This window comes from Drosophila montana, unplaced genomic scaffold (assembly GCF_035044405.1).
Source record: "Drosophila montana isolate Dmon_TW-CO22-7 unplaced genomic scaffold, ASM3504440v1 contig_2178_1, whole genome shotgun sequence".
Lineage (NCBI taxonomy): Eukaryota > Metazoa > Arthropoda > Insecta > Diptera > Drosophilidae > Drosophila > Drosophila montana.
The window spans coordinates 790,768-816,517 of record NW_026997075.1 but is presented as its reverse complement, the minus strand read 5'-3'; the positions used below and the strand labels follow the sequence as shown (position 1 = coordinate 816,517).

Sequence of the window (25,750 nt, the reverse complement as noted above, 5' to 3'; positions counted from 1 at the left end):
TGCTTATATAATCAAAAACAGCATAATATATGCGTGTCACATAATTACAAAATATTTCAGAACATGAACTAGCTGCGGATATACTGTGTATACACCCTGAACCCATCGAATATGGGTATAAATTTTGCAAACGTATGTAACAGGCAGAAGGAAACATCTCCGAACTTATAAAATATATGTATATTCTTGCTCCTCATCAATGGCCAAGTCGATTCAGCCATATCCGTCTGTCTGTCCGTCCGTCCGTCCGTCTATCCGTATGTATAAACGCATCGATCTCAGCACGTGTGAGAGCTAGAGACTTGCAATTATGAAGTTAGGTCCTCCTAGTGTACGATTACTTGCCCCGTTCCCAAACAATCGATTAAAATCGATTTCTAAATCCCCCCCTCTCTTTGCGCATTTCAAAATAAACATATCAAATTAAGTTAGTACAAGTTTAAATATCGCGAGCATTTAAAATAGTTCTAAATAAACGAAAACTATAATTGAGTTGCGCTCTTTGAACTAGTTATAGATGGCCCTTATTACGTATACGTATTATTGCGTATACGTATTATTGCGTATACGAATTATTGCGTATACGTATTATGGCGTATACGAATTATTTTATAATCGAAATAATTTATATGAAAATAATAATATTAATAGTAATAAAACATGAATAAAATAATACTAAGAATAGCAGAAACACAAACATTAGCTTGGGAACAATCAGTCAATATTTTTCTATATTTTTCCCACATCGACTCGTATGTGTTTAATCTTTGGCATCAGTCTCTGTTATTCTCTATCTCTAAATACTTAGCAAACATATTTATAGCTATTTAAATCCAGCTGTTGTTTACTTTTTAATCGAGTGGCAAACCCATCGATAGCTTGCATAGGCAAACAAGCCCGGCTAACTATCCGGAACTAGTTGGCTTTAAGCAAAAAGTTCGCACGAACAGTGCGCATTACTTACATGAAAGGTGGCCGCATTGTTGAAGGCCAGGGATAGGGCGGCCATCACACCACAGAGCACCACCACGAGCGCGACGACGCCCAGCACGGAGAAGCGCTGCAGCTTGAGGGTGTAGCGCTGGTAAAGGCATTCCAGCTCGTCGTTCTCGAAGCGCAGCGTGTTGAGCGGGCGGCCGCGCGTCGCCTTGACGGCATGATCCATGCGGCTGCCGTCGCCGCCGCCGCCAAGCGGCTGCTATCCAACGGTCTGCCAAGTTCAAGGGCTGCAATGAAACAGGTGGAAATTAGTGGATTAGTGGAAGGGGCCACTTTTTGTTTTTGTTTGGTTTTTAGGGTTCGACCTTGAAATGTTGCACGTCGTTTAGGGAAAATGTATTTTGGCATTTTCCGTGGCACGCAATCACTGGCTAGGAAAATTGTGCCGCCTGCCAGCCGCCTGCCGCTCCCCCGCTGTCACACCACTTAAAATAACATTTTCATTTCATGCCCTCCGCCAGCCGCAGCATCAACTTCACGACCGCTGAAAATAACCGCTAAAAATAAGCAGCTCGCTCTGCTCTGCGGCTGTTTTCTGGCGTGAAATCAATCAATGTTCATGTCCGTTTGGTCACTTTTCCCGTTTTCCGTATTGTGCCGGCTCACATTTGCGGGCCACGCCCACGCCACAACAATGTACCCGCATGCCACATGCCCCCGCTCACCCAGCCAAGCGGCCGCTTCTGCGGCGACAGTCAGCCAAAAGAGAAGATAAATGACGATTTGTATGCGGCAATCCGTTAAATTCATTAAAATATTATGCACAAATTCATTTTGCGAACACTCAAAGGTACTCGTACGGGTCTACGCAAGCAGCATGGAATATCAACGAGAGAAAGAAAGAGAAAGAGCTCTGGGTAAAATATGAAAATTAAGAACAATACTTAACAATAAGCTCGACTAAGAAATACCCTCTTAGTTAACAATAAGCTTGACTAAGAAATACCCTTTTAGTAAAACGTAGTGTTCAGAAATCTAGTCTTTTTTCCTGCGACCCTTTTGTGGCTCATTGGGTTTTACCTAACAAAATTAATATTCTAATGTTTATGAAGGGTATAATGATATCGTTTATCTCAGTCCCCATATGTCATACATATATGTATATGCTAGATCAGCCGAGTCGATCTAGTCAAGTCCTTCTGACCATCAGTCCGCATGTCTGATAATATATATATCTTGCATACCAAACGCAGAACCGGTATATTAATGTTAATAATATCTTCTCTTATTTTTTTAGTATCAATAAATATCGATATCGAAGAATTATAAAAGCTTGATTGATGTTTATTTTCGTATAGTTAAAAGTAACTCATCACGAAAATATATCCTCATTTTCTAAGGTAAAGCCTTGCGCTTTGTTATATACACACATTTAGGTGTCACAACTAAGTTCTAAATATTTCATATAGATCGTTATCTAAACACTGAAGTGTATCTGTGTGTGCATAGATAGAACATAGATTGCTTGTAACGACGCTTGGCGCGGAGTACTGAGCATCTCCTAGTCTGGCACTCCAGATTAGAGCACTCGTTCTTGTTAAATCAATCAAATCAACCCACACCAAACGTTATACAATTAATCGAGTTTTACTTAAGCAGAATAATAATGGGCAACAGAAACGAGTGCATCGACGACAGCCATGAAATTAGCACACACCGCCAATTTATGTTGCACACATAAATATGCAAGTATTTGTTGAAAAAAAAAGTAAAATAAATTGAAGCGAAACATGAATTTCATTTGACGCAAATTGATAGCCTGCGGTGTGAAATATTTACACTTGCATAACTCAAAAATGTTCTGAAACTAGTCGGGGGCACTTGGCGTGCCGCAAATAGAATATTTTTTGGATAAGCGGACACGCACACACATACTCGCAAGCATTTAGATTGGTTGGAATAGCTGTGGATTCGGGTTGGAGGAGGCGGTGTGCGGAGGGGTTAAAAGCATTAAGTATGTGCATGCATATTAAAAATATTCACGTCTTACAATTATAATTAAAAATGCCGCGAAATGCAAAATGCGCACATCAAAATTTATTAAAGCTGCCAAATACGAAAGAAACCGACAAACGGACAGAAAGCCAGGCAAACAAACTGACAAAAAGTCATCAAAACATTTCTGATACAGCAGGGTATGTCGAAAAGTATCTGTTGACGATCAATTTAGACGCCAGAGCCGCCCAACTGTGCAAACATCAGCTCAAATGTTGCGATATGGCGATAAACATGAGTTACTTTAACTATGTTATGCTGACAAGTATCTTCAGCTGTGGATATACCTCGCAAATTATCTGCTAAAGTTCAACGGATTTCGAGTGCCTGCTGAACTGAACTGAACTGAACTGAATGGAGTTGAATTGAACAGAGCTCAAATATTGAGTCAAATGGCATTAATTAATTTATAAAGCATAGAGCGCATAGAGTATATAGAATCAAAGGGAGAAGCAAAGCAGATGGCAAAGTTAAAGCAAACAGCAAAGCGAGAAACAAGCTGAAGCAAAACAAGGCGTTTTGTGGCTAGCAAAGCAACAAGGCTTTGCTCAAAGCGAGAAACTTAGAAAGAAGCGCAGTGAAAAGCAGTAAGAATCAAAGCGAGAAGCAAAGTAAAATGTGAAGAAACCATGTCAGCAGTAAAAATAAGAACTAAAGCAAGCTGCAAGGTCAGGCATCAAGGTGATGCCCAAAGGAAGAAGCTCGTATAGAAGCAAAAACAACTTGGAAGCAAAACAAGAATCAAAGTCAAGCGCAGCGCGAGGTGAGAAAAGAAGCTCAACATAAATGAATGCATTAAGTAGTAAAGAAGCTTGTTCTCGCTTTTTGCGATAGAAATGTCACTCGAAAATGCGACGGGGGGAAATGCGATGCCGTGAACATAGTTCTTTAATAGGTAATTTTCGCCCAAAATGCAAAAATCAAATCGAAAGCCGTTTCGCAACTTCTTATCCAGGCTGCTGTAGACTTGAATGACTTAACTGATTCACATTAGGCCCTTCTGCTAAACGATTATAAAAGAGTCTCAGCAATGATTTGGCCATCTTAAACGATTTGCCTAAGCTCATTTGAATTGATGCAGCTTATAGCTTTCAAAGCAGACAATGTAATGGGAATGTTTTGCCAAATGGCGTCATCTAACGATGATCTGCTTTATAGTGACAGCTTTTCGAGCATCGCATTATGAAATGACTTGCCAAATCGGGCAGCCATTGGGCTGCCGTTTAACCAACGCAAATCTTGTGGACACGCGCAATTTGCTTGACCAGCGTATATATTTTTTTGTATTTTCTTTTTTTTTTTTGGGGTTTTTTTTTTTTTGGCAACAACTCTGCTCTCTTTCTCTGGCTGGTTTCGCCCACACAGCAGCAACAAAAGCAATTTAAAAATTGGTTAGGAAAAAGCGAATGTCAGAAAAACACGAAAATTTCTTGTGATTTTCAATGTTTCCGCTTGACGGATGCATGCGACCAGTTTCTACGGGGCGCTTAATGAATTTCTTTGCCAAAACACTAGAAGGCGGCAGACACTCAATTAAAGGCCACGCCCTCCTACACGCCCCCGCCTACAACGAGGGCAACGAGGGCCATTGTCAATCAGTGGAGACGAAATTGCAAATATAGCGTCATGTAAAAGGCTTCAATTAGAATTTTCACTGATTAGTGATTGCTGATTTTCGAATTGTCGTTAGACTTTAACGAATCTTAGCAGTGACCCATCTTTGATTGCATCAATTGGCAGCAATTAAGATGCTCAGCGCCACAATCATCATTAGCTGCAATAACTTTGTCATCATCATAATTATCATTCGAGAGACTTGGTGGGCGCAATCTGTAATTATAATCAATCAAATTGATAATTTCCAATTGCCAAATTCAGTTGTTCGCTTTTGTTGGCCAGGAAGCTCTAGCAACAAATTAAGCACAAGCCAAACAAATGCCAACAACAATGACAACAACAACAAACAACAAACAACAAAATGACGCACACGGCTGTAAATATTGAGATACAATTAGGAAAAAGGAAACCAAAAAGTGCCCAACACAGATGCAGCCCAAACAGCAGCTACAAACCACTTAAAGTGTATCAAAACAATTTTATAGCTTATACTCTCGATTGGTTTAATATCGAATATATCCGAACAATTAGGCAAGTACTTTAATGAAATAAATTTGACCAGTACATTTTGTTCTCTTTGCAAACTTAATGCATTTACTTTAAAAATAAAATGAAACTGGGCTGATATATGGTTAAAGGAAAACTTTAATCATACCGAAATATTGCGAAATGCAATTCAATATTATATTAATTATACACATATTATACATTATACATATATCGTTACTCTCAATTTAATTACTCGATTGTTTCGCTTTCCGGCACTTTTCGTCTTCTAGAGAACGTGTTTTTGCCGTCTGTGCAGTTTCGTAAGCAATTAAAATCATTTCCAATGGCCTATGCGCAGCTTCACTTACAACCCGCCCCAGGCACAAATAAACTCGCGAACGCACTCATACGCCATGTGGTACCATAAATATTTATAATAAAGACAGGCCTCTCGTTCGCTTGCCGCTGCCAAAGAAAATTCAATCAGACAATAGTTTCCGATTGCAATTTGCTGATATATAGTGCTGCGGCACTCTGAGGTGCAACGCCCACATCAAAGCATGCGTGGGCATGGCACTATCGGCCTGTAGAAAAATTAATTATTTTTACATACATTTTAAGCTGTAAGTTAATTAAACCCTGAGTGTATGGCGGTCGCGGCACGCGCATCAGATCTCCGGCTCAAATTTTGACCTTTTAAAACTCTGTTCACAAAATTAAAACGAGTTTATTGGTTTTGTGCTCGTCCTGTTGTCCGTGCAGATAAATACGGGTAAGTCAGCATATATCTCCCACAGTTTTAGAGCTAGAGTCAACAGATATGGCAAAAAGATTAGTCATAACCTCTAGAGCTCAAGATCAATCACTAAAAACTATATCTTCGAAAGGTTCAGAAACAGTTAGTAAGTTCAAGATCTAGCCAAAATTATATTTGCATCCTCATGAACAGAGCTTTGAAAGCCATTGCCTACGTTTTACTCCCTTAGAGCCACTAAAACTATCATCAAGAAAGTTATTTTCGATCCTGTGAACAGAGCATTGTTCAGTCGGTTGCAACCCGACTGCACTGTTTTTACTTAGCTTTTAGTATTTTTTTTTTTATTTATAAAATGCCGCAACAAATCAATTAGCGGACCAACATGAAGCAGGGCAAAGGCTCAAAGGAAGCGCAAAATAATTGTATTATAGGCCAATTTTGTATGGCTTTTGCTGCCCCTCTCCCCTACCTCACCCTATATATATCGCCAATCGATTGGGCCAATTGATGTCGCATGTGGAACCCGTACATGTGTCGGCCTCACGCTGCTGGATTGTCTCTGTCTCTGGATTGTCCAGATGGTTGTGCCATGGGATATTTTATTATCACGTGTTGAATTCAAGTTTCATTGCGAAGCATAATGAAATATATGCATGTGTGTATACATATGCATAAATATATGTACATGTATATATGTATGTGTCAATATTTGTGTGCGTTTTGTCGCTCAATTAGTTTCCTCAGCTGTTGTTGTTGTCTTGTTCTTCCTGTGATGTCAGCATCAGGTTGGTCGGGTTTATTTATGAGCACAATACGAATATATATGTAGGTGGTATCTATACCAAACACATTGCTCTGGGCCCGAAAGATGTTCACTTGTGCGTCCCAATTGTCAGTGAGTCATTGTCGTATGTCCAAAATACGAGCACGTCTTATGTGAGATTATGCATAGATTTTAGCTAATTTGCGTCGGTTTCTAGAGATTTGCAAACGCACTTGTACAACAATTTAGCCGAAATTATAGCCCATTGCTTACCGTGTTCTACAAACTGTAATAAATGTAAACTATACTCTGTTCCCCTAGGGTAAAAGGAATATATTGAGAATATATTGAGTATACAGGGTATATAGAGAATTCATATATGTTCATATATGCCTTTATGTTCCATATATGTATCAAAACTTGTAAGAAACCAGCTTCACGAACCACACTGAAAGCTAGTTCTAACCTTGAAGCGAACCAGAAAGAATATTTTATGGGTTCGCAATCCTGATTAAACTATATGTTGATTTATATAATGAGGGAATTGTTTATAGCACTTCAATAACAAATCAGCTCTATAAAACTTGCTTTAATAAATAAATAATACAAAATAATAAATAAATTAGCATGAACAAATATCAATATGTATTACTAATATGATAGCAGCTAAAAATCATGAAAATAGTCTTTATCAACATACCGACTGCTTTACAGGGTAGTTAAGCATTGATGCAAAATCGATACCACTGTTTTTCAGGGTAATAAACCTAAATCTATACTACTTATAGTATCGAATTGTGGTGCATCATTTACTATGTGAGCTTTGCTAAAGCCCAGCTTAAGTGGTAGCAATTTATATGATGAACGTATTATCTAGCTGTGTTTCTTGAATGATGCGCTTATCAGTCAAAACTTGTCTACTTCCCGTTTGGAGGAGTTCACTGTGGGGTTGAGGGACGCCGTATCTGTAGCTTATTTACCGTTGGCTCAGTGCCTCTATTTGCACGGCCCCTTGGCTGGCGGCATTGCAGTGCAATGCACCGGCAGCTGATACAACCAAGAACAGCAACAACAACAACGACGACAACAACTGGCAGCCGGCAGAGAGATGCCAACAGCACCTGGCAATAGCCCGTGTCAGCCGCCAGCCCCACACAACCCCTCCCAGTGGGTTGATATATGCAAATAGTCGCATAGCTGCTAGCCGATAAGTCGGGGCAGGCGATCTTCGGTGGTGGCAACAGCAAGAGTGAGCAACAAGCCAAGCGATAAGCGAATACCAAATGTGGGTAGGTGGATGTGGATTTGGATTGGCTTTGGAATTGGAATTGAGCATAGGAACCGCTAAAACTATTGTCGATTGCCATTTAGCTGTTTATGGCATTTTTTGCGCCTAATTAAACGCAAATCGCAAAATGCAAACGCAAACGCATTGAGCATATGTAAAACTGTCTGAATCGCTACGTGGCTTTTGCCAAGGCAACGGGAACGTGGGTGGGGCCAGCGATTGGCAAGGCGAGGCAAGGCAAGGGCATGCGAATTACCACAAAAGGCCACATCAACGCAGCGCACCAACAGTGGCAGCTAAATAAAATCAATAAAAATGTATTTTTAACACATTTTTTCTTTTGAAAATTATGTTGTGGCATATCGCACTGCGCTGGGCAAGATATGGTTAGATATCGTGGAGCCGGGCTAGATTTTGGCGTTAATCGCGTGTGAATGCATCCCTTTCGCTTTTCAACAAGCCTCCAAAAGGCAATGCTCTGCCCTACAGTTCGAGCTGGCGAGGTGTGTAAAAATAAAATTTATGAATAGTTCAGCAACATCAGCTGCCCAGATGGACAGCACACACCCAACAACAAACACACACACGCACACACAGACACATGTATGAGGTGTATGTGTGTCCTCCATCCCATAGCATCGCTTCGGACAGTTATCTCGTTCAAGAATTTATAGACGTGCGTTGCTGTCAAATCGATTTTCAATCATGACGCAAATTAAATAATATACATATAACAAGTAAGAGTGCTCTAGTTGGGAATGCCCTACTAGAGGATACCCTGCACTTAACGCCAAGCTGCCCTTACAAGCCATCTAGCTTCGTTTTGGGTCCACGAATACCACAAGGTGCGCATTTTATGCAACACATGTGCTTCTTCTTTCCACAATCCCACACTATGGGAAATCCTTTCCCGAATAACATCGGTATTTTGTGAAATATATGGAATTCGAATGTGCCCAGGACCATACCACCTAAAACTAGTTTGATACTTTTTGGGGAACGTGCAAGTTATCAAAAAAGTGCAATATTTTCGATACTTTACGAGAGTCTCAATACCAAATATGGCGTTTCTAGATCTAGTTTTTAAGTCTAGCTCCCGTTTAGCCTTTGCTCGACTGACAGACGGACGAACGGACAGACAGTCGGTCATCCTGACGCCTTCTTCTGCCTTTTACATAGTCTTGCACAAAACCATTACACCCATTTTATTCATTTCGACAAATATTCATGAAATTCTTTTTGCAATATTATTTCATATTCTTTTTTTTATAAAATATTATTACAAAATGCATAATTGAAGCGTAACATTCGTTACCCTCGATTTACTTGTATAGCAAAATGAAATTTCATGCATATGTAATACCCAATTTCAAGGGCTCCCACACGAATGACGAAATGTATTACAAAAATGACAAAAATGTTATTTCGATTTTGCAATCCTTTTTTTTTATATTTTGCTTTCCTGTTGTTGTTTTTTGGACTTTTTGGCAAGACTACAAGCGAGTAAAGACTACACGAGTACACGTTTCGGCCTGACTGCTGAAATGTTTCTAATTAGACAAGAGATTGACGGCCAACATTCACCAATGATGCCCCGACCCGACCGCCCCGCCCCTTGTGGCACCTGGCAGGCAGGCAGGGAGGGGCTGGGGTGTAGCAGTCGCTTGATGTGGGGATGAGTTGGTAAATTGGTGACTGGATGACTGCCTGACAGACTGATCTGGTCATGGAAACTGTCATGTCCATGTTCGCGGTGCCGCCCACTCTGCATTCAGTGAAAGCCTCAAAGCAGCAGAATGATCTGACAAAGGTCACTGCAGTGCTCAGTGCTTTTGCAATATTTCAACTCTTTCTAGACGAATATCACAAAAATTAAGTATTACATATACATACATACACGTTTTCATTTTATACTCAAGCATTTAAATAATATTAATTGTAGATTACATGTAGATAAATGTAGCGTAGTAATAAATGTCATAACAAAAGCTAGCTCTACATTCGAATTAAGCTAAAATTAATTTATCTGACTATAGCTATGGATCAGTTAGAAATGTGTTGTTAGCAATAAACATATATGTATTTACATGACTGTTACGATCTTTAACTCAACTATCAATTTCCATACTTAATCGTTTATTCAATTAGAATATTTAATTAATCGAACTATCAGGAAACTATTCGAAAGTTCATCAAGTCATCAATTAGTGATCACTTAATTAATGAATATTAGATAATACCTTTTTACGATCGTCTGATCAGATTCCATTCAAGATTTGAATATCACATTAATAACGTACATCACATTGATATAAGCTTAGAGACCAATCGAAGATCTATGGAATATCAGTTAGTAGAAGTTGAGATAACAATCAAAGATCAATGGAAGATCATGTGGCAAAAAAAGGATCGAAGATCTATGGAAGATCAGTTAACAGAAAATTAGATAACAATCGAAGATCTATGAAAGATCTAATGGCAACAAAAAGATCGACGATCTATGGAGGATCACTTGGCAACAAACATTCAAGTTAGCGTATATGAGACGGTAATATATATTACACTACATAATTATAATGGCGATCAATTGAGGATCAGAAGCAGATCAAATAGATCGGTACTTCAGACAATCTTTAATCAATCTAGAATATAGTTTTTATAGTCATAAGCCGAAACTAATTATAATGTCGATCAATTGCGACTAGATAGAAGAATTAGCAGCGTATCAAATAGATCGATGCTATTCTACTGTGTTGATCAATTGAGGATCAATCAATAAAGAATTTGCTTAAAATCCCACTTAAGAGCAGTTTTAAAGCAAATCAACTTTTATAAATAGTCGCTAGACCAACAACAGCTGGTGATGCTTCAATGTCAAGCGATCCATTATGCAAGCTCCTTAGGGGGCACTTGTGTGTGGGTATTTCTGTTGTGCACAACAAACAGATAACTTCATTGTTAAGAAATGCATGCCTGGCACGCGATTCTCGCTGCAGTTGGTGACTCTTATACGACGACAATGGATGACAAATGTCTATAATTTGGTGGCAATTTGTATAGAGAAGGAGTGCACGGGGCGCACTTAGTCGTTGGGTAAGAGCTTGCTCTCATGACAACGTGAGATTGTGTGTGTTGTTTGTGTGTGTTGTGTGTGTGTGTGCTAAACATCACTTGAACTGCCCCCAACGAGTGGACGCTCGAATGCGAGACGAGTAGCTGGGGTCGGTACTTGGGTGTATTGTTGACTGGTCGATATCATAACGAGACCCATTTAATGGCATCACTTAACGTGCATTGTGATTATCAGCAATCCATGTAGTTTTGCGCTTAGCTGTAAAAACATTGATTACATAAGAGAGAGAGAAAAAAAATAAAATAAAATATAAACAAACGAGAACCTTGAGAGTTGCACTTGGATCGAACTTGGGACTCTGGTGCGGAACTCGGCCCGGGTTTGGGTTTGGCTCATGTCATGCCGCATCTAATGTCTCATGCAGGGCACGAAATCGCAGCGCAATCCATAAAAGAGCAATTGCCGGATAGTGAACGGCTTGGCCAGTGGCCAACCATTATGAATGTCAAATATTTGGACGTTTCAAGTGAAAAAGCGCGTAACAAGTGGCAAACAGAAACCAGCAAAAAGACCAAAAGACCAAAGGCGACGGCTGACAACTGACAAGCGATAAACCGCATTAAAGGCATGAAACGACCCAAAACGCCCAACAACCAAAAAATAATAACAAGAAAGAGCGGCTATCTTTAGCACGCCGAAGATTAAATACCCTTGGCAACAAATGACTCAGACGTGCTTTTATATAAAAGGTTATTTTCCGATTTGATAGGGATTTGTAAATGCAGTAAGAATAGTGATATATATCCTAGAAAGCTTTATGATGTAGTAGACCGATGTTTATAGGATTTTGCTCATATGCTGAAATTAAATATAAACATACAAAAGTGCAGATAGTCGGTTATGTATATATCGACTTGACTCTTGATACTGGTCAGAATATATATGTTATCTACGTAGTTCACAGACGTCTCCTGTCATATGTAACACATTTCGTGACAAAACTTATAATACCCTCTGCAAGGGTATATTGACTACCATATGAATGGTATGTTTGTGCGTGTGCGTGTGTCTGTGTACCCATGCCATCTAAGCGACCGCGAAAATGGCCCAGCAGGCAACCGCGATGAGCAAAGCACACAATGTCATTCATACGTGTATACGACATATCCGCACAGTGGTACCAGGCGCTAAGAGACGACAGTGAATATTATCTGCCCTCTTTGAATGCATTATTATAGATCTAAAATATTTATAAAGTGCATAACATGACCGTACATAGGTGCTGCAAATATATTGATGTCACTATCGTAAATATCGATTGCTGGAAGTGCCTATACTTGATATAATAACAGAAAACACTTCATTTCAAGTATGAATAAGTTCTGTTTATGCAAGAATAGTTGTGCAAACAGTATGTATAATGGGCAGAAGAGCAAACCATAAAGAACATAGGTGATGCATCGGAGTTAAATCAATGTCCGCATGCCTAAATCATGTTCGTCTGTCTGTTTATCTACTTTTCTGTATGTCTGTCTATCTGTATTGATCACGTTGATCTTTGATGCAATTAAGACAACAAAATTCGTATGTAGATTTTCGTATAGCATCCGCATGACATCCACTTTACCATATATGAAGAGAGGGTATTTTAAAGTAGAGCCTTTCTATGCGAATTTCATGTTCTCAAGAACGGCTAACAGACATTAATTCATTTAAATATTAAGTATGTGTGCTTGGATATAGAAAGATGTGTTTCAAGGTTCTTAAAATATATAATTCAAAGTTACCTGCGCTGTCTTCAAAAGCTCTATCGCTGTCCTTCTTTTCTTGTCCCTTTCTAAAAAGAGGATTTCTTTGCGATTCTCACGAGTTTAAATAAGAACTCAATAGTTAACAGAGTATTTTTCTGGCTTACTGACACCCCTGCAACAGTCTGCGCCTGAGCTTTCCACATAAAAGCATAGCAACTGTTACCACGTCCTTCAACGTGGCGTTCTTGGCGCGTTTCACTTAATGTGTTGAATCTTAAATAGGCGGCAAGACATCTGAAAATGGATACTAAAAAAAAACGCCAGACACGAAATAATATTTCAAGAGACAAGCAAACGGCACGTTGTCATTGACTTTGTCCTTAGAAATTTCAGTTGCCGTTCGCTAAAAAAGAAATGGAAAAACGGAAGCAACCAAAAGCAAACGCAGCTAAGCGAAAATTTAAGAAATCAGCGTCATAATAATGAAAATCTAAATGCCAAGCAAATGTTTTAAGCGAGCTGCAACCATTCGGGCCGTCCGGCGGGTGGCTTGCAGAACGGCCTGGCAAGGACACACAATGGAACATGAAGAGTGGAGGTCGCCTGAAAGGGACTTGCAGCTGATGGCTTTTGCTGCATTATTGGTCAGCTTGTGCCTGGTTCCTGGTCCTTGAACTTGACAGCGCCAAGCAAATAAAATAAGTTGCATTCAAATACGCCTTATGCACATATACAACTAAATAGATCCTTTTTCATATCTTTTCACAATTTCCTCAGCTTGAGCACTAAGCAGATGACTTGGCCAACAGGGCCGACAGCTGTCGTCAGGTTTGCAGCGTCCGGTATCCAAAGAGCCACACACACACACACACACACTCTACTTCACACTCCCGTAGTAGCCGCAACTTTGCAAAGGGTTGTTGAACCAAATATGCCAAATGAATTGCATCCACGCAGTGCAGTCGAGGGTGCAGCGACCCACGAACAGGAAACATCTGAAACTCCAGCAGCTGGGCCAGTCAAGTGTCCAAGATAAGGGAGTTGCCCCAAGTCTCCAACTGCACCATGCATCAGGTGAGCTACCTGCGTGTTGGGTTTCCGGCTGCTCCGTTTAACAATGGCTTTGACAATTGATGGCCCCAAAGGATTTGGGGCAAACAAAACCGATACATTTATGTTATCTCGCGGTGACAAGGATTGAATATACTTGCAGATGTTACGCTATGTTTCCTATCCTAACTACGCAACGCCGTTTTCCCCTATTAAGATATTTCAATGCAATACATACGACATAGTAGTCAGTAGTTAGTCAGGAAAATGCTGTAGTGACGCTGTTAATGGTTAGCATTTAACATACAACTGTTAGGTATTTGATTCAACTCTCTTTACTTTCCTATAATGGCACTATTAAGTCCGTTAGATAATGAGTTCATTCTGTGGTAGAATGCAGTTTAATTATGCAAAATCTTAAAAAGAGGCTTGTAACTGAAAGATTGAATGTCGGAAACACAGTTAATGTTAACATAATCCATGCCATAGGCATTCTATCAAACTGTATATGCTTTGCTATAGTTCATCCATGTATAGAGTACATACAGATAAGCTGCACATACTTATAAATACAATATTAATAGAGTAAAAAAGAGTTAATTGTTAAGAACTTTTAACTCTCTTAATTATTGCCTTTTCGACAATTTCCTATTCTTTTCTCTGCATACTTTATACATAGCTTAAGTTAATAACGTGCAAATCTGTGCAATTTTCATAAGAATTATATCAAGCTGACATTTGTGTCACTTGTTTTCTATCCCAATCACATTATAAACTCATCAAAGTGTGTCGCATTAATTGACACGTCATTTTGATTGGAACCGAGCGATTGACCTTCACATGCCCTTCGGCGGGGCTTACTTCTTGCCGCGCCCTGAAGTCAATCTTCAGTTATCTAGTGTGCTTATACATATATGCATATTTTCTCCGTGATGTCAGGAATATGAATCGATAAAAGGCTACCTATTTGGCGACCATGAGCCAGACAACGACAGGCAACAATAGCTTGGAGCAGAGCGCTCGGGGTGGAATATATAAGTAGTTTCAATATGAATGCCACAGAGATTGGCAAATGTTTACCTTCATGCTGCAGATAGGCGGATGAGGCGGTGTGTGTGTTGTGTGCGGGGGGCAGGGCTCAACTTATTATCATAGCGAATGTAATGCAAAAATGGCAGCAAAATCTTAGTCTCATTGTGACATTGATAATGAAAAATAATTCTTTATAGCTGGTACAATTGCAGTCCAATACCCAAACCACTTGACGCTTATCAGCGCCACTTGAGAACTGATTACATTCCCCCACTGCCTGCCAGCCACGCCAACCCAGTGGCACGCCCAGTAAAATACAATTCAATTATCGGCGCTGATTTTTATGGGTACATCACGTATACGCATCAGTAGCTCTAGTTCTCATGCTATAAATACCCTTGACTAGGGCTCTATAGCAATAATATTATTATGTATATATTAATATAAATATATAACTAGCTTTTACCGAAGATGTATAATGATATAATTGATATATACGTACATGCATGCATATATAAAAAATACATGTATGCATACGGATGTACACACACGATTTCTTGAGAATCGCATAGAAGGGCGTATTTAAAAATAAGTTTACTTAGCATCGTTGCGGTTGGTACAAGGATCACGTGTAATAAAAGCATGTACACCTGCAAGCCCTACACGAATTCTTGAGAATCGCTTAGAAGGGAAACATTTAAAAATACTTTTTTTTAATGTGAAGCGCAGCGTGGGCAGTTGTCAGAAAAGTGCAATATGCTTGGTCTGCGTTTGGCATAAGAGCAAATACTTATATACATACACATACGTACATATATTAAACCTCCATACTAAAGATTAAAGTAAACTCGGGTAGAATTAAATAATTCAGAAAACTGTTAATTTATATTGCTCTTCTTTTTATTATACTTCACATGATAGTTAAATCAAAAGGGTATATTATCTTCTGCATAGCAAAAAAAGTTTTCGCCGATTGTTTTTTTTATGACAAGCAATAATAAATAAATACGCGCTCATAAATTTTGCACGCATTATGATAATTAGGTAGGAAGCTTCCCATCGGCACTTAATACACCGATAAGGGGCCGGCGACACCGGAAGATACTTTGCATGGGCTACTCGGAAGGTTTTTGTGGGTGTGTCCCAGGGGTTTAGTGCAAGTGGTTTATGCATGTCCACATCGCCAGCAACGGCCATTTTGCGTCATGGCACTGCAGTATTATTATTTTACACACACACACGCAGATACACAAAAACGAGCAAATAGATGCAAACATTTTCACATTTGCAATGGCATACAATTTGCGCCAGTTCCTGTGGAGCAGACGGCACTTACGGCAGTTGCTGGGCAGCCGTAGGGATAGTGAGTGGGGCCACTTCTAACCAATCCGGAAGTCAACTGGCCGCCATTTTGCTGCCAATGAGTTCACTGACACGGTCCAATCGATCGTCACGTAGATTGTTAAGGGAATTCAACGCATCCCCATTATCAGTTTTTCCGCTTCTTTGAGCAAAACTTTACCTTCTGCATAGAATCGAACCGAATCCGTGGCTTAGAGTTTTGCATCTGAGTCGCTTTGCTGAGGCTTACGACACTTAGAGCTGACGAGAGCTTAGCTAAGAGCTGAGGTAAATTGTTAATACTTATCTAAATACCACATGCATACGAATTTCGTCCTACTTTATAAAATATTACAGTCCCCTAAACTCTTAATTAATATCTTGAATAATATCTATCTATTCTTTACCAATACTGAATTTCATTCCAAATTAAATCATGTTGAATATCTACCCTATTATTTAAAAATATAATTTCGACACAACTATTTTTACTTATTAATTATGTTGACTTGACAAAATTTGTAATTCTGCCAAATAGGCTTAAAATACGCAAAGCTATCGTTAAGTTAAGCTGCTTGCTACTTAACGATTATTCGCCAAGCAGTTTTAATACTTTGAAATCAGTTTTAACAAATTTGGTGTCTAAATCTTTTGGGAATTACAAGCGTGCAGCATGTGACAATTGCAAAGCTATCGATATTTATTTCTTGTAGAAATTAGATACAAAATATAAAATTAAAGTATATATATTCTTCATGAGAATCAACAGCCAAATCGACCGCTCGATGAAATCTAGAGTGCTCAAAGTTGGAACTTAGGTTCTCGATAGGAAGTCAGTCATTCCCGACTAAAGCACGCTTTCTTGGTTTTTGTTGTGTATGTTAAGTAGCTCTGTAAATGGTTGTTCAGTTGGGCTGTCATGGCAAAAGTTTGCTGGGGTTAGACTTACGTCTAATGAATAGCTTTAGGCATCTTACAGTGTGGCCTGGTGTTCTTTCCCCTTTCCAGTCGCAAACAAGGAACTCAGTGACTGTCTGATGATATGCGATATGCGATGATATGATGGATGTGTCTGTGTGTAGACGCGAGTCAACTCGTAAATGGAGGCAAAATGCGTCGCTTGTTGTCAGAGTTGTCGCTAATTTGCTGCGCATACAGAACGTCCCCGTGCCACAGTTGGCCTATCCCCTTAATGTTACCCTTACGATGTCATCCCCTCATTAAAAAAAAAATAGAAAAAGATTTCGTGAGAAGAGAACGAAACTCATTTTAATTAATCAATTTGTATGTGGCTTTAAGTACGTCGTTCGACGTGCTGTTGTATTTTATTATTATTTTTTCTTTTTCTTTTTTTTTTGCTATTTTGTTTGTTTATCATTTGCTTACTTTATGAAACTGCAATAAATTGTCAACGATTCTGGCCAGAAAGAAAAACAATAACAACAAAACAAATTGCCTGCGAACTGTTGTTGGCCACTTAATTGTCATAATTGCCTTTACATAAACGGTTTCGGCTCACAAACTGTTGCCAAAATTGTGACGAACTGACGTAACGGTCGTGACAGAGCAAAGTATGCTCGACTAAAAGTTGCCCCTTCAATCAAACATACCCAACACACGCTTCTCTTTGCCCCAATTACAAAAAGTATTTGGCTTTTATAAAGGCATGTTATAGAATATATATATATATATATATATAGGCAAATATGGAAAAAATCGACTCTCTTTGCGATTCGCATGCCTTTTAAATATTTATTTATTTCTGGTTTACATGCAGAGAATGGGTGTAGAGATATAGAACAGAGATGTAGAGATGAGAATACAAAAATAAATATAAAATCACGTTGCTCAATTTGGCGAAGGAGTCAAAAAAGAAGAAAAGAAACAAAATTAATCTGAGTGTGGATATAGGGGCATAAATATGTAAAGAACGTCATCAGTAATCGCTTTGGCTTGTCTCCCGGTGGGCGTGCCAAAAAACACAACACCTTATCTCTAGCTTAAATGGCGTCGGGAAAATTGCATTTAAACGGACTGACAGACAGACGTACGGACTGCAAGACATACATATATTGCACAAAATCAATATATTCTTTTTTACTTTATGAACTGGGCATTTAAGTCTTTTGAAATGCAACTGCCTCGCCTTTGAACAACTTTTAAAAGTAAAAGGTAATTTAACAGCGAAATTTTCTATTCAAACTCGTCATCTTTTGAGTAAAGAAAAAGTTTCCTTGAATTATAACTTAATTAGATTGACGTTGGTTTAAAACAGATTTCCGTAACTCTTAAGGCTTTTCGCATTTCTCTCAAGCCTCAATAACACTTCAATTGATGGAAACCTTTTGCCTTTTAAATAGCTATCAAAATGATTATCCAAGTGCGTTTAGGAATGACGCATCTGGCGGCAAAGTAGTTTGAGTGCCCATTCCGATGCAAGTGCTGATGCATTTCTCAAGCACTCAATTAGGACAATCGTACGTTCAAAGCCGTAAATCCTCGGACTGCCCATGACATATAACACACAACCCTTTCAGCCCCCCAAGTTGTTGCCATCAGGTAGGGACTTGCGTCAAGCATATTTATTTCTGCCCCACAATGAACCATTTTACTTACGGTGATGAAAACGTGTCCATTCTTATCGGCTACAGGAATAAACGCACGTCATTGAAGTAAACAATTCAACTGTTCAGAGCAAGTATGAGAGTGCCCGACTAGATTCTATCCTGTAACAAGCACCAAATTCCTCTTAACTCTGCTAGGCAAATATATATAAAAATCATGAAAATCGCATAGAAAGGCGCTACTTACGAGTACACGCGAGTGGTTTGAAAAGAGTGAAATCAACTTAAAATATTTATGTTATGATAATATAATTTAGATTTCTAGTTCCTTGGAACATATAGATTTTATGGTTTCCAAGATCAACTAGCTAGCACGGACAGGCCCATAGACGGGTATGGCTAGATCAACTAGCCTGATTAAAAATATTGTATATGCCGATCCCATAAAGCCATCGCCTCATGTCCCTAAAATGCATATGCGGTTTTTGATTATACCCTTCTCTGCCCATTTTCAATGGGTACTCGTACAACAAACGCCAATAAGAAGCTAACACAGTAGCGAAAAGTCTTTAACAAACAGCTGCAAAGGGCAAATGCTGACAGCCACGAGTGGTGCACAGGCCAATTGCCTGATGAAATGCGCCAGGCAGCAACATTGGCCACTGGAGTGGCCAGCTGAAGCCAGATACCGTAAGCTGTCCAGTGTGGCAATTGAAGCCGGGAGGCAGTCCGGCAGTCAAGCTGTCAGCTTCATAACGCAAATTGCTGTGTTAATTGTTTGTTCGCCAAGCGGCTTCAATTTGACAGCAGACGGAGATAGCTACTGAATCGAATGAGTTCATGTGGCAGATAAAGCAAAAGAAGCAGCAGAAAGGCCAATAAGTGAGCAGCCGCAAGGGGCACCACAAGATGGTGGCTGGACACTTGCTCTTGCAATGTTGCTAATTGTGGCGTTAGCAAATACAATTTCCCTCTCTCCAAGCATGTGTGCTCGTGTGTGCGAGTGTACGAGTGTACGAGTGTGTGTGTGTGTGTGCCTGTCAAATGCCTCAAATGGCTGTCAGTCAGTTGCAAGCTATCGCTCTCTCTCTCTCTTCCTCTGTCTCTCTGCTTGCCCGAGCACTGTCAGTTTGTGGCCGATGATTGATTGGCTGCTTTGATTGATCGTTAACCAGGCGATGCGCGGCGCGAATTTTTTCAATTTCGAACCAGTTCAATATGATGATCATGATGATGTTAATCTTGTTAGTCACATTAACACAAAAGATGAAGTACACACACTCAACATAATTGCTAAACGGCATTAAAAGCAGCTGCCAGATATTCAAGTTATTGAAATATAGTTGTCAAAATACACTCAAAAACCGCTTGAAAATTCTATGCTTTCTGTTTTGACAGCCACACGACAAGTGGCATTCCGGCTGTACAGAGCTTGTACAGTTCAATGCTTGTTAACAAATATGATTAACAATCGCGCAATTCGCGCTGGGCATATAATTATCGACTTCTTTTTTTAATCGATATATATGCTGAAACCAATATATTTAACTCTTCTGCCCAAATTTTCCATTCCCAAGTCGTTTCAACTAACATGTCTTAATACAACCCTGTACATCCTATCCTATTATCGTTAGCTGGGTATCGTTTCTTTGGGATTTCATATGCATTATTTGCAATAGGATATTATTCCCAAAATAACACAAAATTTACTTTAATATTCATGATCAAGTCCCGCCTTTTGATCAACTTGTTAAGTTATCTTCCATGGTTGTTTCATTCCCAAAACTTGTCAACCACTATCTTTAGATACAAATATTTCTATCGATAACTGGGATATCGATGCTACGGGATTTTGTAGTCGACGCTTTGGCACTTGCTTTTCGTTAATTCGTCATAGCAATACCTACTACAACAACAACAACAACACGCGCTTTGTTTCGTCGACGGCGCGAACATTACAAATTTGTTACGCGTGCGCAACAGCGACGTCGCGTCGCTGCCAGCGCTGACGCCGACTGCGCATACATTTTGAAATCGAAGCGCGCGCTTCGGCTGGGTTAGCTTGGTTAGCTTGGTCAGCGATTTTCTATTTTACTTTTAATTTTCACATCAGCGACTTGGTCGCCGAGTGTTGTATCTGAACAGTTGCAGTTGCAGTTAGTGCCCCGTCGGTGCGTCCAACTGGCGGCACGTCTTTGTCAGGGTTGCCAGCGTGAGTTCATTTTAATTGCCAGCGCATTCCGTTGCTTGCATTTCGAGCCTGGCCCAAGGGGCATTCAAGCTTCGTCAACCCGTTTGCAACAGGCAGGCGAAGGTTTTGTGCTCAAACCGACCGTCATCACACGCAAGCAGCGATGCCTATCGATACGTTCGATAAACGTTAGCAATATGATTATATGAATGATTAGCAATAATGATAGATGAAAGATCGAACCGCCAAATTCCCATTATGTAACGATAGTATCGACTGTTATTGACACTTGAGATAATCGTTATTGTTATCGAAAGCTGACCTATAAAGTTATCGAACGATTAATAGGCAGTAGAAGGTTTGTGCTCAAACCGACCGCCATCTCTCGCAAGCAGCAATGTCTATCGATACCCTCGATAAATGTTAGGAACATAATTAGATGAATGCGATTAGAAGGGAATTATACAATACACAAGTTGTGTAACATGATTGAGCGTAAGATCGAAACGCGAAATTCCCAATTTGTAACTATAGTATCGATTGTTATCGACACTTGAGATTATCGTTATTGTTATCGAACGATTAACTGTTTGCTAAATCAAGCATTATGTTAACCCCTGTTATCGTTACAATCATTTATTGTTAGTTTTCTATAGTTATCGATATCGACATATCGAAAACTCTAATGGCTGGTGTGGCATCCAAATTGCTATCGCATTTCCATGAAGCATATTCAACTGTATTTCTTATTAACAAATCTCATATAGTTATTAAATATATTTATGAATTCCACAATTTCCGTAGGTAATTGATAAATTAATGGACTGTAGCATAGAAAATGACTTTATTATAGCTTCGTAGGGTATTCAAGCTGCGTTGTGGCTGCTGCGGTTGCTGCGGCTGCAATTGTAAGTGATTTGCGAGTCGCAGTTAACTTCTTGGCAAGATTTTTATCTGAATGTGTATGTGTTTGCCTCTGTCTGTCTCCGTTTGCGTTTTATATTTCTCAGCTACTCTGTTGATGTTTCTTTTTTTTTTTTGCGACTTGCGGGTTTGCCAATTCGCAGTCACCCTGCCACATTTGGCCGCAAACAAATTAATTTTTGCGCCTACATAAAGCTAATTGACTTGAATGGCCGTACGGCCGACAGATCTGTGCGCTTGCAGCTCTTAATTGTGGCCGCAATTAATAAAGCCGCAGCTCAAAAGGCAGTCCAACATTATCTGCATCTTGGCGCCACCCACATCAGCAGCAGCATGGGCAGCAGCAGCGGCAGCAGCAGCAGCAGCAATGAAAGCCGACAAAACGCCGCTTGACCTACAATTTGTCATGACAAGAGGCTGACACAGGTGAGGGCGGAAGGTTGCGGGGGTTGCCGAGCATATTGACGCCAACGTGAGGCACGTGTGATTGGGTCAAGTCAGGTGGCGCCTTCAGCGGAAGCGTATCAAGTGCATGCCACACACACGCACACACGTGCGCGGGCGATATGCTCTTATTTTTTTTCGTTTTTTTCGGTGGAGGGGGCGAGGACAAAACTATGCCAAATGCTCCGGTTAATTAGAAATCAATTGAAACGCATGCAACGTATAAGTATGCTAGCTAGAGCTAGCAACAACAACAACTACAAAAACAACTGCAACTGCAGCAACAATCTGACGACCCAAATAAGCTGCCATTTGCCCCTCAGCGCCCCGCGGTGCCGACAACGTTCTCGTTGCCGTTGGGTGGCATGCAAACCAAACTGAGTGCAACGCAGCTAGAACCAGTTTCTCCGCGCCCCTGCCACACAACAAACCCCTCTCGCTGCCCGCTGCCCGCTGCCCTCGCCCCCCCCCCTCCCCCTCCTCTTGCGACTCACCTGTTTTATCGTTCATTCGCTGTGTCAACTTGGCTATCTTAAAAATGCTTAATTGCTCGGCTTGCATATAAAAAAAAGGCAGAAAAAAATTGATAGCCGCAAGCAGAGGCGGATCGGGACACCAGGCACCCAGCGAGAGCAACATACCCATCATGGCCATGATGTTCCCTCAGCTGCCGCAGGTGCAAGATCACACCTCGAAGACTATCGCCGCGTTGTCATCGCACAGACAGACAATTAATGATATTTTATGGTCTCAATTGATTGAATAATTTTTATAGCTTGAGGATGTCATTTAATAAATCAGGTTTATTTCTTGCTTGGAATCTTTTTCAGTACATTTGCTTGATTGAGTTTGGGGAAAAACTTTTGCCTTCTCAAATTTAGATTTCCCAATTTTTAAACAAAAAGTTGAGCAGAGAAAAATAATGAATTGTATTTTGTTTAAAAATAGATGTTTTATTTATACTTTTCATTATGCTATATATCTGACTGGCGCTGGAATGACCAAGTCGCTTGCTTACATTCTAAGTTATTCACTTATTTCTCACCCGTTTTAGTGAATTTGAAAGTAACGAGGAGCAATTGTGTGGGATTCCTTAGCTTCGTTCTAGCATTTGCTAATACTTTTGCTTAAGCTGTAATCTTCTTAACGTATATATGTATTTCTATATGTATATATTTCTGAAATTGTCTGTTGATGCGTATTCTATGATCGAAACGATTTAAAAAACTGACCTTAATAATACGTAAGTAAAACTTATTTAGGGCCTTTCGCAATCTCTTGTTCTATCAATATTAGAAACTGTTTACAACTAGAAATAATATAATGCATAGATTGATAAGTGGTATACAAATACCATAAGAGCTGATGTACATATTAAAGAAAAGTAAATTAGGCTATATATATTTTCAAAAAACAAAGTCCGATGCTATATTTGAAAGGAGTGACTTGTAACGATAGAGACTATGCGCAACTGCGCACTCTAGAATATAATATTTGTTCTTTAAATTTGAAATTTTTGACAATTCTAGTTCTGAAACTTTATAAATAGCCGAGTTGATATGGCCATTTCCGTCTGTTTGTTACTATGAAAACTAGGCTATCGTCACGAAACTTAGCCTAGAACCACATTATGTAGCAGGCAGCAGATGTTAAAGTAGAAGTTGGCACCGGTCGGATCATAACGCAACATTATAACACTGACAGGAACGATCGGTCAAAACTTAGTTTGTTGTATGAAGATCTGTTTTCTACAATAGCTCAACATTTTATTATCATCGGGTGTATATAGTTTAATAGTTCGAATCGGTTTGTATGGAAAGTATTCCTTCTTTTCAAGATATGTCACTAAACGCAGGAAAAGCAAGCCTGAAAATGGACCATTATATATAATAGGCTCCTATAGGAGCAATCGGCTGGAGATGGGCTCATTTGTAAGCCACATTTATTCCTGGCAACTGCTCTTTCTAGATTACTATGCTTTTTAAAGTTTACGTAATTAGTCAATTTTTGCGCTCCCTTTTTTTGTGCAACAATTGAACTGTCTTATTAATAATAACAATTGCAATAGTAATATTTATAATACTTAAAACATTATGAATTGTTTTGCTATCGTATCGCAGGGGCGAATGCGAGTAATTTCTTTGTTATTGAATTGACGCAAGTGACACGGACACCCACACAAGCAGTCACCTGGTCCCTTCCCCCCGCCCCCCTCATACACCACCCAATTCCTCTCGCCACGCCACATTTTAGTTTAGTTCAGGTTCCAGTCGAGATGTTGTTGTTGCCACTCATTGCACAATTTGTATACATGTCACGTTCTGCGGCCTTTGAGTTCGACTTTGTCACCTGCCTGTCTGTCGTTCGTTGCAGGCCGCCCCCGTGCACAAGCACCTTGCGCCCCAACCCTTCTACAAAATGCACAAAAGACAAAAATCAATTAAAAGACAACGTCGATTTGAATCTTTTGGCTTGGCTGGCGCCGCCGATCCGATCCATGGCTCCACAGAGAGAAGCTGCAAATCTCAGTTGCCTTTAAAATTGGGATGCTGCATGCGGCATGTGGCAGCTGCCACACCGGTGCGGCGGCAGTATCAAGTTGCGTTGGGCTGCCGAGAAATTGGGCATGGGCGCAATGCACAGACAAAGCTGCATTTGGTGCATCAACGTGATAAAAACGTTGTTCTTGCTGCCTCGTCGCGTCGCTGCTAAACGTGCTGTTTTGTGTGAATTTGCAATGCGTGCAACAACAAAAACAACAACAGCAATTGAGGCAGCAGCAGCAGCAGCAGCGGCAGCGGCAACAACAAGAATGCGGTCACAGTTCATTGAACCGCTAGAAATGCACTGCAAGTTGCTCATAATGATGCTGCAGCCAGATGATTATGATGTTAATGACGTGCCACATGTAGATGCACATGCTAAATGATAATAATGATGATGCAGACGCCGATGCTGGGCTTTCAGTGGCAACTGGCACTCCAGCGCTTCACTTAGCTAGAAGAAATAAAGCACCTCCAGCGGCGCTAAAATCGAAGAGAAGTGGAACCAAACGAAAGAGATTCAAGATGTGTGTTTGTGTGTGTGTGGCACTACAACAAAATTCAATGCCAAAAGGGCATGGAAGCAAAAGGGATTGTGACTTCTCGCGTTGCACCAACGGGAGTCAGTCGAGTGGCCAATCGTAGAGTGGACAGCACTGAACACGAAGCTATCTACAGGTTATGCAACACCTTGTTAATTATCACCTTGCTATAACAGGTTGCCGATAAACCGTTCTGATAAAACCTATTGGATTTTGCCGACGGATTGAGTACCCGTCTCCGAGGGCAGCTAAATTCTCAAGACATCGATCTACTAACCCAAACTGTAAACTGTAAACTCACAATCACATATCCAATACAAAAGTATTCCTAAGGCTGTCAAGCGGCTGGTCACACTGACTAGCAAATGCAGTAGTCATTCGCTAGTG

At 40.0% G+C, this 25,750-nt stretch overlaps 2 protein-coding genes across 3 annotated transcripts in view; one reads left to right on the top strand and one right to left on the bottom strand.

Annotated features, from left to right (window-relative positions):
- Positions 1–25,750, top strand: part of LOC135427347 (uncharacterized) — a 263,759-nt gene that overhangs the window by 184,315 nt on the left and 53,694 nt on the right. The window lies entirely within an intron of this gene.
- Positions 1–25,750, bottom strand: part of rut (rutabaga) — a 42,389-nt gene that overhangs the window by 13,856 nt on the left and 2,783 nt on the right. The window contains 1 exon segment of the mRNA XM_064680707.1: positions 965–1,226. Within this exon segment, the coding sequence (XP_064536777.1) occupies positions 965–1,165 (201 nt within the window). The 5' untranslated portion in view covers positions 1,166–1,226.